The sequence below is a fragment of the Electrophorus electricus genome, chromosome 7 (genome assembly GCF_013358815.1).
Source record: "Electrophorus electricus isolate fEleEle1 chromosome 7, fEleEle1.pri, whole genome shotgun sequence".
Taxonomy (NCBI): Eukaryota; Metazoa; Chordata; class Actinopteri; order Gymnotiformes; family Gymnotidae; genus Electrophorus; species Electrophorus electricus.
In genome coordinates this window covers 11,672,698-11,684,603 of record NC_049541.1, presented here as the reverse complement: position 1 = coordinate 11,684,603, position 11,906 = coordinate 11,672,698, and the positions used below count along the sequence as shown (strand labels likewise).

At 43.6% G+C, this 11,906-nt stretch overlaps 3 protein-coding genes across 5 annotated transcripts in view; 2 read left to right on the top strand and 1 right to left on the bottom strand.

Moving 5' to 3' along the window:
• Positions 1–3: 3 nt before the first annotated feature.
• On the bottom strand, positions 4–4,544 carry kin (Kin17 DNA and RNA binding protein). The gene is made up of 11 exons (XM_027026815.2): positions 4,343–4,544; positions 4,106–4,200; positions 3,964–4,007; positions 3,742–3,864; positions 3,458–3,642; positions 3,258–3,355; positions 2,997–3,114; positions 2,775–2,894; positions 985–1,084; positions 792–892; positions 4–623 (listed from the first exon to the last, which is right to left on the bottom strand). Exons 1-11 carry the CDS (start codon positions 4,454–4,456, stop codon positions 561–563), a joined length of 1,161 nt encoding a protein of 386 aa, XP_026882616.2. The 5' UTR covers positions 4,457–4,544; the 3' UTR covers positions 4–560.
• A 73-nt stretch (positions 4,545–4,617) lies between these two features.
• Positions 4,618–8,608, top strand: atp5f1c (ATP synthase F1 subunit gamma). Of its 3 annotated transcripts, none has more exons than XM_027026816.2 (9): positions 4,618–4,694; positions 5,196–5,230; positions 5,440–5,571; positions 5,700–5,904; positions 6,051–6,194; positions 6,302–6,366; positions 6,544–6,699; positions 6,973–7,069; positions 8,479–8,608. In XM_027026816.2, the coding sequence occupies exons 1-9, from the start codon at positions 4,648–4,650 to the stop codon at positions 8,480–8,482; spliced, it is 885 nt and encodes a 294-aa protein (XP_026882617.2). In that variant the 5' UTR covers positions 4,618–4,647; the 3' UTR covers positions 8,483–8,608. The 3 variants fall into 3 exon arrangements, with proteins under 3 accessions (XP_026882617.2, XP_026882618.2, XP_026882619.1); XM_027026817.2 differs by having other exon boundaries at positions 6,973–7,122; XM_027026818.2 differs by lacking the exon at positions 4,618–4,694 and adding an exon at positions 4,752–4,834.
• A 957-nt stretch (positions 8,609–9,565) lies between these two features.
• Positions 9,566–11,906, top strand: part of taf3 (TAF3 RNA polymerase II, TATA box binding protein (TBP)-associated facto) — a 36,504-nt gene continuing 34,163 nt past the window's right edge. Inside the window, exons 1-2 of the mRNA XM_027026829.2 lie at positions 9,566–9,913; positions 10,967–11,227. Coding sequence (XP_026882630.2) covers positions 9,748–9,913; positions 10,967–11,227 — 427 coding nt within the window. The 5' untranslated portion in view covers positions 9,566–9,747. The remainder of the gene's footprint in view (positions 9,914–10,966; positions 11,228–11,906) is intronic.

Below are 11,906 nucleotides of genomic sequence, written 5' to 3'. Positions count from 1 at the left end.
TGTGTGTGTGTGTGTGTGTGTGTGTGTGTGTATTGGGAGAGAAACAGAGCAGAAGCAGTCAGATTCAGCTATTCTAAACAAGATGAGGTTACTTATGAAAATACAATCATGGATGTGTCTTTTAAAATACCCCTATACAACAGATTTGTGGTAATTATGAAAAACTATGCTGACCAGAATGAATGGAGTTTTACATATAAATTCACCACTAAAACAAATTAATAATTATAATTAAACTTGTCTCTGTTTAAACAGTACACACTGTTCATACAGTACAGTTTCGTTTCCTTTTTCGAAGTCTTACTGTGAATTCAATCACATACTTTCTGTGGTTACATCCTCGTACACTTTAATTGTAGGCAATTTCAAAATGTGGCCTGATGACAAACCAATAAAAAACAAGACAAACCCTACAGACTTCTTTTTTTTAGCTGCTTCAGTAGCAAGACCCGTTAACGTACTCAGGAATGTCCACGCATGGGCCGGGAAACTCAAAGGAATGCTCTGACACAGTAGAGACTGTCCGGGGTGAACGCCTGCATCTGTACATCACAAAGACCTCAAGCCAGCTTGGAGAAGTCTTCATACGGAACTCCCTCCAACGTCTGCCCATTCATAGCACCCTACAGGGTATAGAAAGCCATGTTGTGATTTGCTGTAATGCAGATTTTTCTTAAGATGGCACAAAGGTTTTATCATACATGTATCTCATTGTCAAGCTGAAACATAGATCCATATTTAAGTAGGACTTGAGGGCTCAGTAAACACATGAATACGTCTGAGAAGCTTACAGAGTCTACTGTGAGAGTAGCGGAGAACTTTTTCTCATCGATGCCTTCCAAGACAGCCTCCATGCCTCTATAGTGTCCATTCACAATCACAACTTTTTTACCTGAGGGGTTAGAGAGAGAGAGAGAAGAAAAAGAGTGAGATCACCAGCCACATAATTAGAAATCTATGGACAGGCCCCAGGTGATTGGTTACCTGGTGCCGGGATGACTGTCTCCAAGTGGCTTTGGTCCAGTTTGAGTTTGTCGCCCGAGTCAATCATCTTCACTACAGCGGTGTATTTGTCACGAACCTCCTGTAAACACATACACATATGGAACATTCTGGGGGACAACACCAGAAGCCAATCTGAAGAGAACTGTCCAGGTCCCTATAAAGTGTAGCACATATCAAGGAGATCGGAGACAGATCGTCAATAAGAGTGGGTGAGGGTACGGACTCGGGCACTACCATCAGCCATCTCAGGTACATGGATGAACTCAAGCTGTATGCCAACACGTTAAGGGACATTGATTTACTGATCTGTTTGACAAGGATCTACTGGAAGGACGTCGGAATGTCATTCGGGCTGGAGAAGTGTGCTTGGCTGCAAGTAAAAAGGAGAAAAGTGAGCAGGTTGGAGGGAACTGAACTACAAACAAGGCCATATAACTGAACACACCTAGGGATTCTCCAAGAACACTGGAACAATGAGAAAACCAGGATAGCAACATCCAAGGACCTCCACAAGGTAAGGCAGGTCCACAAGTGCTAGATGAATGAGAATAATAAGAGTAAAGCCATAAACATAATATGATACCCAGCAAACACAGTAAGCTGGTCAAGACAAGAGATGGAAGCTGCAGACAGAAAACTCTTAATAGTGCATGAAACACCGGCCCAAAGGAGGCGGAGAGACCTACAAAATGCAAGACCCAATGTCCAGGATGAGACACCAAACATACTTGAATACATCCAAGAAATGGCTTTCAAGGACAAGCTGATGGAGTGCCTCAAACAGATGGGCTACATGGCTGACGTGAGCCAATCCTGGAAAAGGTAGCACTGATGGACAGCACAGAGGCACGAATCATGGCAGGACAAAGCTAGCAATAAGCACTAGGTCGGTCAAAGCAGGGGTTGCGTCACACCAGACAAGACCCCTGAGACGCAGTGTGCGCAGAGGAGCCTGTGAGACATCCAGCACCTAGTAGCAACATGCATGATACCGGCAGGGAAAGCAGAGAGAGACACCCAAACAGCAGGGATCATATACATGAACAATGAATTGTCCAAATAGAAGGAGCCACAGAGAATGGTGGAAAACAACAAAAGTAAGATCCTGTGGGACATCCAGAATTCAGACAGACAAGCAAGAAGTGGAAAACCAACCGCACAATGTGATAGTAGATAAGACACAGCAAATGGCGATAATAGCGGGTGATGGAAAGGTAACACAAAAGTGTCATTTATGCTGCTTCCTCCTCCTAGAACTTCAGAAGTTGAAATAACTTTGAATATTTTAGAATATGTGCTGCGTTGTGGTCTGGTTTCCTGAATTTCAATTGGTCTGCGTTCGGGTTATTAAATTTAATGACGGAGCAGCGTAGGAGATATAGATCATTTTCCTTAGGGTTATACCAACGCAGCACATTCTTTTGTACCAATCCCGTTTGCCCATTTCATAACATCCAATAATGCCAATACCCCTATATAAACGCAGGCGGACAACAGAAACCGCACCTACAACTGCACTGAGGACATCTCCTCGATTTGCGACGAAACGTTTACAATCCAATTGCCAAGCTCGACAACCCATAACCAACTTCAGAAGTGTGTACTTCACTACAACTCTGTATATCTGTCTAGAGATAGATAGATAGATAGATAGATAGATAGATAGATAGATAGATAGATAGATAGATAGATAGATAGATAGATAGATAGATAGAGAGTTCATCTCTAGCATTAACACTTCTAAGCCTGTCTTGGCAGTCCTCACTGACCCGTATGACTGCTTTCTTCTTGTAATACTTTTCTCCTAGCTTCTTGGTGATGACCTTGACCACTATGTCCGACCGTATCCAGTTATCAGACTTCACCGACTTCTTCTTCTGCTCCTCTAACTGAAAGTAACAAAAAGAATGAGACAACTTGTTAAATATTAATCATTTTGTGATACTGCTTATACAGCCATCCATGTACTGAAGGGAAAGAAGAGAAGGAACCTCCATGATCTCATCGAGTGCAGATTTCTTCTTCTTCTCTTTGGAACTGGCACTGTGAACATGGTCTTTCCTCTTGGCAGAAGCAGCGACTTTCAAGGCACTTGGACCTGCAGTTATACTTGGGAATAAAAGCAATAAAACATGACAATTTGCATTGACTGGAAAGCAGGTACACACAGCCTATGGCTCAGAAACCCATGACGAAATTAACACTGCACGGAGCTTTGCTTGACTGTTTTCCACAGTGTGATTAAGTGCAACCTGGCTTTCGAAGGGCCTACAGAGGAGCTACTGCCCAGGTTGAAGGCAACTTTCTCCTCCTCATTCTCCCTCTTCAGCTCAGTAAATACTGGCTCCTCCTGTGGTCACAAAAAGAGAAAGACAGTTGAAACAAGTGACAGACCATAGAGCTTCTCAGAACATGATTCCTGCCAGCACTCCCAACACTCACTCCCACACACCTCTGGCTCCCTGCCTTCTCTGCCACGGCGCACTTGCTCTTCTATAAACTTTGCTGTGCGTTCCACATCATCAAGATCCTGCTTCTTCTTTTTCTCCAGCTCTTCCTGCCTCCGTATTGTCTCCGGGTCACGATCAATGTACTGAATGTACCAGCCCTTAGGTGTCTCATCCACTTTGCAAAAACCTAAGCCACATATGCGCGTGCGCACACAAACACAAACCCGAGTGGATTAAATATTTGTATATTTGAAACCAATGGGAGGATTATAAGTAGTATATTTACCTTCTCTCCCGAGCCATTTAGTGAAATCTGTGAGAGTCTCCCACTGCGTGGCGTTCATGTGAATGTGCTCCCGATTACTAATGTACTCGTTATACACTATGTTATTGTGAACTCGCTTTGTCCCTGTGAGAACACACAGAAACACAGGGACTGCAGGATGAACAATTATGAAGCGATGATTTCCTTGCATGACTTGAATATGATTTTAAGTTGGAATCTAACCGAAACGTCTCCTGAGCAGCTCCAAAAAGTCATTCTTGAACTCCCTGTAAAAGAGAAAAGAGAAGAAAAAAAACCACATTAAGCTTGTTAGAAGCAGAAGGTAGTTACTTGTGTTTATAACCTTCGAAACATAGTGACTCACTCAGAGAAATAGTCCATGAACTGGTTGGGATTCTCTGAGGCTAGAAGTAACTGTCTCTGGTGAGACTCGGACATGCAGTGGCATTTAAATCCATTCTAAAAGAGGAGTATAGCCAAAAGCATTAGGCAAGTCTGGACCAAAGCTTACAAAAGAAACATAGGTCAGCTAACTAACAACAGCTAACTAGCTGACTGACTAACAGCTAGCCAGCTAGCAACACAACGCACATAAACTCACTTCATCTCGACACTGTTTCTGACACATTTGACAATACCAGCGCAACTTCTGAAGGCCTTTGGCTTTGATCCTATTACTGATCGCCTTCGGACTTAGAAAATCTGCCTTCCCCATGTTATTGATTATAAAACTTTAGTTTCGAACATAGACTCCGGGGTAAACTGATTTCTCTGCACGCTCAATGACGTAGAGTTGTGTGTGTTTCCTCATTACTTCATGTGCTTCCTCTAATAACGCGAGACCAAACACGGGTTTTACGCGCTCTACGCGCTTGCGCAGTTCAGCGACTCTGACCTTCATCGTAGATGAACATGTTGGCTAGGGCTGGCGCGGCGGTGTTTCTCCCGTCATGGTAATATCTCAGAAGTCACATCTTAAAGGACTCCCTTGGCCGATTAGTGGACATTTGCAACGAGATGTTACAAAACGGTTGAAAGGAGCGTTAGATATTGACTGGGTTCCGGGTGTGAGGTTGCAAGGACGCGCCGCTGTGTAGGCCACGATCTCTTCCCAGGATGGGATACCGTTTATATTGGCAGCTTCAGCTGTCTAATTTAGTTAACGATAATGTAATATTTGCGTTAGGATTTTGCTCGTGTACATGCATAAGTAAAGTTACCTAATTTTATTGGTTTATCCTGTTTGCTTTGGTTGCATTCTAGTTCGCTGTGTCAGTAAGGTAACGCTAGCTAACGATGGGTTACTGGGTTTAATTCAAATATTATATGCCGGGATTAAGTGTAGTGTGTACTATATGTTTACAGCACAATTTAAGATAAAGGTTCAGTTTTCCATTTCAATTAAGGCGTTAGAGTGTTAACGTGCTCATTTCTATTAACCGTTCCTGTTGCAGTGGGCAGGTCAGGTCCATGGCTACCCTGAAGGACAGTAAGTAACGTTAAAGGTTTTTATACTGTAACAGTTGTGATGTCGGGTGAAATATGTGAAATGTTTTGTCTGAACGTCTGCACTTAAAAATATTATCTGATTTGTTTAGTCTGTAATTGCCTGCATGCAGCATTCGTTACACTGTTGGTGTGCGTTTCTGTAAGTCATGACGTTGCTTCCCACAAGTCACTGATCGTTTTGATCGTTAGTCACCATTCGACTGAAGTCTGTCAAGAATATCCAGAAGATCACCAAGTCTATGAAGATGGTGGCCGCTGCCAAATACTCAAGGGCCGAGAGGGCCTTGAAGCCTGCTCGTGTCTATGGAACTGGTGCTCTGTGTAAGTTATCAGCTCCTCTATAAGAATTTAGCCTCGTTATAATGTGCAGTAGTTGCACCTGGCCTACACCTTTGGATAAAGAGACTCGGGGTGGCTTTAAGGAGTCTTTGTTCGTGTCTGTTCTTCAGCATTGTATGAGAAGGCTGACATCAAGGCTCCGGAGGACAAGAACAAGCACCTGATTATTGGTGTGTCGTCTGACCGTGGGCTCTGTGGGGCCATCCATTCCAGTGTGGCCAAAACCATGAAGAATGAGATCGCTAAGCTCACGGGCGCTGGCAAAGAGGTCATGGTGGTTAATGTGGGAGACAAACTCAGGGGCCTGCTCTACAGGTGTGTTCGCCCTGTGCTGTCAGGGAAAGTTTCGGGGGGACTCTGGTACCGAATTTGAAACATTTATTTGTAAAGGATGGTAACAAAATTGCATGCCCAGGTGACAGTCTCTTCAGTAAATCGCCATTCTCTGTATCGAACGTCAGGACCCACGGAAAACACATTCTCATCAACTGTAAGGAGGTGGGACGGAAGCCCCCAACGTTCACTGATGCTTCCATCATCGCCACAGAGCTGCTGGATTCTGGCTATGAGTTTGACCAGGGCTCTGTCATCTATAACCGATTCAGGCATGTGACGCCCAACGCCATTTATCTAGAGTCAGATTCTGAATGCTTCAAATGGCGGCATTTAAACTTCCCTTTTTTTAAATGTTGCCTGGTTTGCGGACATGCAGGTCCGTCATTTCATACAGAACGGACGAAAAGCCCCTGTTTTCCATGGAGACGGTTGCAAACTCAGGTACTGTTGGGTGTTGTTTTCAGTAATTGCTGCTGCGTAGTTTAATTGCTTAATTTTCCTGTTGGAGTACATTATGTCTCAAGTTAACATGGCAGGGTATTGCTCTTATTAACAAAAGCATAGCTATAAAAGTGTCTAACAGAGAGAGGCCACTAATTGGCTATCTTTTCCATGCAGAGAACATGGGCGTCTATGATGACATTGATGCGGACGTGCTGAGGAACTATCAGGAGTTCACTCTGGTCAACATCATCTACTACAGCCTAAAGGAGTCCACCACGAGCGAGCAGAGTGCCAGGATGACCGCTATGGACAGCGCCAGCAAAAACGCCTGTGAGTCTTCATCTTTGTCCTCTTCCTCTCTGCGCTGTCATTTGGCAACCTGGTAGATTAGTGCCGAGCTTGTTTCTTGTTCAAATTTTTAAACCCCCTCCCCCTTTTGTTTTTGTTTTTTTGTTTGTTTGTTTGTTTTTTTAAAGTGCAGCTACTCTGCAAATAGTTTAAAAGTATTTGAAATTCATGAAGGTGGCAATAACTTGGACATTTTGGCCTGTTTAATTTCTGGTTGTCATCTTCGACTGTATTAAAAGTTTCCTTGTACTACAGCTGAGATGATTGACAAGCTGACCCTGACTTTCAACCGCACGCGCCAGGCAGTCATCACCAAGGAGCTCATAGAGATCATCTCGGGAGCTGCCGCACTGTAAGCGCACGCTCCACATCGGACCGCAGGCACTCACCCCTCTCTCTCCGTCTGTATGTGCTCCAGTGCTCACTCATCTGTCCCCATCACACCTTCAGTCTCTGTTGCTCATCTCTCTCTCTCTCTCTCTCCTCTCTCTTTCTCTCTCTCTCTCTCTCTCTCTCTCTCTCTCTCTCTCTCCCTCCTCCCCCCCCCCCCCCCCCCCCCCCCCTTTGTCTAACCACCCTGCTGGATAGTTTTATCAGCCCTCTTACCGTGAGACGTTTTGTCAATACGGACCTCCGTGTTTAATGGCACTTAATATCTTGGCAAATAACCTCCCATTTTTACCTTTTTTCAACCTGATTCATTTTCAGTGCATCGATTTGTTTTGGGTGGTTGTTTTAATTTGGCACCTTTTATGTTAATCCTGTTTTCTAAATCTTTGTTGCCCATTATTGAAACCGTTACATTTTGCCTTAACTAATCTCATTAATTTTGTTCATTTTCACTTTTTCTTTACTAACCTTCTTACAACCTGTGCACATCCACTTCTCACAGGAACTGAGGCAAGTCAGAGGTAACACAGTGTAGCAGTGTGGGTGTGTCTGAATAGACTAACCTGCCCCTAATATAGTTTGTGTTTCTGAGAAATCATTTTTACTTCTCTCTTAAAATTCTTTGCACTTGAACTTTCCCCTTGTGCTTGCATTAGGCTATAGACACAGCAGACTACATTAAACAAATCATTTGTTATTTGTAAGACTTGTTTTCTTTAGGTGTTTTGACTATTTTTTTCAGCAAGTTCATGGTTCCGATCGAAAATGAAAGTGTGATGGTTGGCAGTTGAGCAAAGCAAATTCATGGATGTGCATTCAGTCATATGAACTTTGGTTTAACACATCAGTGTGTTTCAGCTTTTGGAACTCTGTATTTTAAACAGCAAACCCAAGGTGCTACCCCTAGTCTCCTACAATCCCAGCTCTAGCTGCATTTTTAAGATGCTCATCAGGGATTGTTAGAGGCAGAACTAGTACTACAGATGAATGTAATGTTGGGTTACCGGGCATCTGCTTCAGCTGACGAATATGGTTGCTGATGCAGAGAAACGATCTGGCCTTGGTGGTCATATTTACAGTCTAATGAGTTGGCATGGAAGCAGCAGTGGCATAAGATCATCCGTTTACTTCTGTTTGTTTTCTATTGCAATAGACTGTTTGAGAATTAAATGGAATCTGAATATGTACATTGATGAGTGTATTTACTGTTTGTACTGTTCATCATAAGTTTGCTCTTTCAGTTTAATAAATAGATCCACTTTAAAAAACAACCCTGAGAGATTTACTGAATCTGAAAGTATCTGTTTGTAAAATCTCTCTCTCTCTCTCTCTCTCTCTCTCTCTCTCTCTCTCTCTCTCTCTCTCTCGCAGATGAAGAGGACCCATACAGACAGTTATTGTTGCTGTGATTTCCTGTTCAGTCTTCTGGTGTCAAGTTAAAGAATAGTTGTACTCCGTTTGTAAGATGAATAAATAAACCTTACATTGATTTGTCCATCCATTTTGAATGCTCTTCATATGTTGTGTTAGCAGCAACTTTGACGTTCACATTGAAATGCAAATATGTTGCCCAACCTTATTGATTTAATATAAATTAAAGCTCAGACAGGAGTTTGTAAAATGCTACCACAGCTGCCCATGGATTAGTTCTGGATTTAGGAATGGAGAAAATGTTGAACATTGGGTGCTTGCAAAATTTAAAAGTTTGTTTTATCAAACATAATCCAGGGATTTTAAAGGTGATGAAATCTTTTGGGATGACTAATCCCCTTGGATGCCATAGGTTATCTAAACAGACCCCTCTGACGACTTGACCTAAAATAACGGGGTTAGTCCCACCAGCCTATATTATAGTCACCCTCGGCTGATCACTGCTGGACCCAGTTGACTTCATGGTACGCACGTCGTTCATTTTAATAAACGGAGGTCAAAACCGGTGTATCCTCGTTATCCGTCTTGAACAGCAGAGTCAATCATGAGCGTGTCAGATGCAGGGGCACCTACAGACCTGCGGTGCTGTATGACTGCACTCCACTAAGTGTGGATTCTGATGTTGGTAAACGGGTTTCGGGGACAGGCCCTGCCTGGCAGTACTGCAGAAGGGGAAAGCTTTTTGGTTTTTTATTTGGTTAGATGGCGACTTATTTATTATTTAGTCATTTGCTACCGGATCGTGCGTGGTAGGGCGCTTGATCGTACTCTTGCATGAAAAGGGGCTCATCGTGTTGCAGTCGTGTCCAATGTCTTTGGAATGCATTCCTTTAGACGCAAGAAATGAGCATGTAACCGAAAGCAACATAACAAATAATGACTATTTAACCCGAAGCTAACTTTTAAATGCTGCGGAGTTTCGTAGCACCTGAGACAGAATCAAGGCTGGGTAGACAATGTATACAAAATCGAGCGAAAAACGCTTTACTGCGCATGTCCAATCGATTGCTCGGCGATTGTGCTCAGTTTGGGAAGTAAAAATGGCGCCTACTGTGGAAGTGCCCACCTTCTTATCCGTCTAAATGCGACAAAAACCAACACCAACCTACGCCGTTTTGTGGACCTGAACCTTTCAAAGAGATGCCAGGCGGCGCCCGCAGACGGAACTGACGGGGGTTGGTTTTGAAAGGCGTGTTTCTCGGCGGAGAGATGTGCGAAAGCTACGCCCGCTCGCTGCTGCGGGTGTCCGTGGCTCAGATGTGCCAGGCGCTGGGCTGGGACGCGGTGCAGCTGGCCGCCTGCGACCTGCTCTCCGACGTGCTGGAGCGGTACCTCCAGCAGCTGGCGAGAGGCTGCCACCGCTACTCCGAGCTCTGTGAGTGTCGTCGTCTCTCTGTTAGTCTCTCTGTCTTGCTCTTATCGTGCTGCTTTTCCCCCCTCCGTTCACCCGCAGTTGCTCTCGCACTGTTTACATCTTTAGCATGCTAGCGCTAGGCTAGCTAAGCAGCTCGCGTTTTGGCTCACGTTTGCTGGGCGTGTGGTGGCAAAGGCAGTAGTTCTGACTGAGAATTGTTCATGAAAAAACGTCAGTTAGGATATATCGGAAATAGTTGAAATAGCTACATATACATTTTTATAATAAACCTTTTATAATAAGCTGTTAGTGATGTAGGCTGGCTAACTAAAGTAGCTAACTAGCTAGCCTACAAAGTTAGCGCGCAAATCCTGTAGTCTTTAATCTACGGTAGTGAGTTAGCTAAAACAGCAGGTCCCAGAGTTATTACTCCAACAAAGTCGTTTAAAAGACGAAATGTTGCATATGTTTTCATTCGTAGCGAGATTAGGTAACGAAATAAGATAATTTTCCCGTGTAAGGTATTGATGCCTGCCCGTTGCCATAGAGATGTGGGCAGCATCCTTGTTGATGGGCAAGCCTTGTCATGCTGTCACATCCAAGGAGCCAGTCCGTCACAGATTTCCATTATGATTTTACTTACCTTTGTACAGGAGGTAGAACGAATTAAGCCTAGCCTCGAATTCTCATGGCTGGAATTGTCAAGAAACCGAGAAGCAATGCCAATTAAAACTATTGTATTTTGATGAAGCACCACCAACTTGGAGACAGGACAGTGAGTGTCAGGTACAAGGGATAATATATATGTAATTACATACATACATTGTTTTTATATATATATATATATGTGTGTGTGTGTGTATGTATGGATTTGTTTTTTTTGTTTGATGTTGGTTTTTATTGCAAAGTCAATAATCATTTGAGATGTGACAAGGTAGAATGTATTTAGTTAAACCTTCTTTTGCCATGCATGACACATGGAGCATTCACACACTGCACCTTCCTTTCCTCTACATGTCAACCTACAGTATGCCACTTTATCTTTGCTTTTTTGCCGAATTGTTTCTTCGGCAGATGGCCGGACCAACCCGGGCCTGAGCGATATTGGCCAGGCCTTCGGGCTGATGGGGGTCAGCCTGCCGGAGCTGGAGGACTACGTCAACAACCTGGAGCCGGTGGGCTTCTGCCAGTCCATCCCACAGTTCCCCATCAGCAAGAGCAGCATGCTGCAGTTTCCTGCCGCTGGCTTTGACACGGACGCCCGCAACGCCCTGCGTGGCGAGAGGAGGGACTACATCCCAGAATACTTACCCCCCCTCGTCTCGCTGCAAGAAGGTACGTACAGGCCCCTCGGAGGCAACAGCACCAGCTGAAGGCACAGACGCATGGGGCACCAGGTGCCGGCCCCGAACGAAGTCTGTGTTTGTTTTTATGCTGCTGCTACTGTTCTGGCTAGAGCCACTGAGGCTTGATAATTTGGTTGTTGTCTTTCTCGATAATTGCTTACTCTGAGTTCATTTTGACCCAAAAGACTTTGAAGTTAAACAGCATAAAAAGTTACAGCTGACGCATAACAGCACGTACTATTGTCATCACACGAAAAAGTTATTTCCAACATGCGCGTGGTTCTGGACAGAGAAACCGAGCAGTGAAACATCTCTCTCATCATCCTGAATATGCACAGTGTGTCTTGTCAGCTGCAGACAGATGCTGGAATTTTTCCTTCTGAATGATGAAGGGCCCTTCACTTTGGGTTCATTCCAGTTAAAGTGCTTGCTTGCAAGTAACTGAGTAATGAGGCTGTTTGAGTAGTTCTACTCTATGTACTCTATTGTGAGCACTAGAGTTGCTCAATTACATATAATACAGAATACAACATATTTAGAAAGGTAACCTAATCTTAGTTTGCATCTGAATACCAAATGCTTAAGTTAATATTATTGTTAATATAATTATTCATATATTAATTAGTAATATAATAATTATTAATATATTATTATTCATATAATAATAA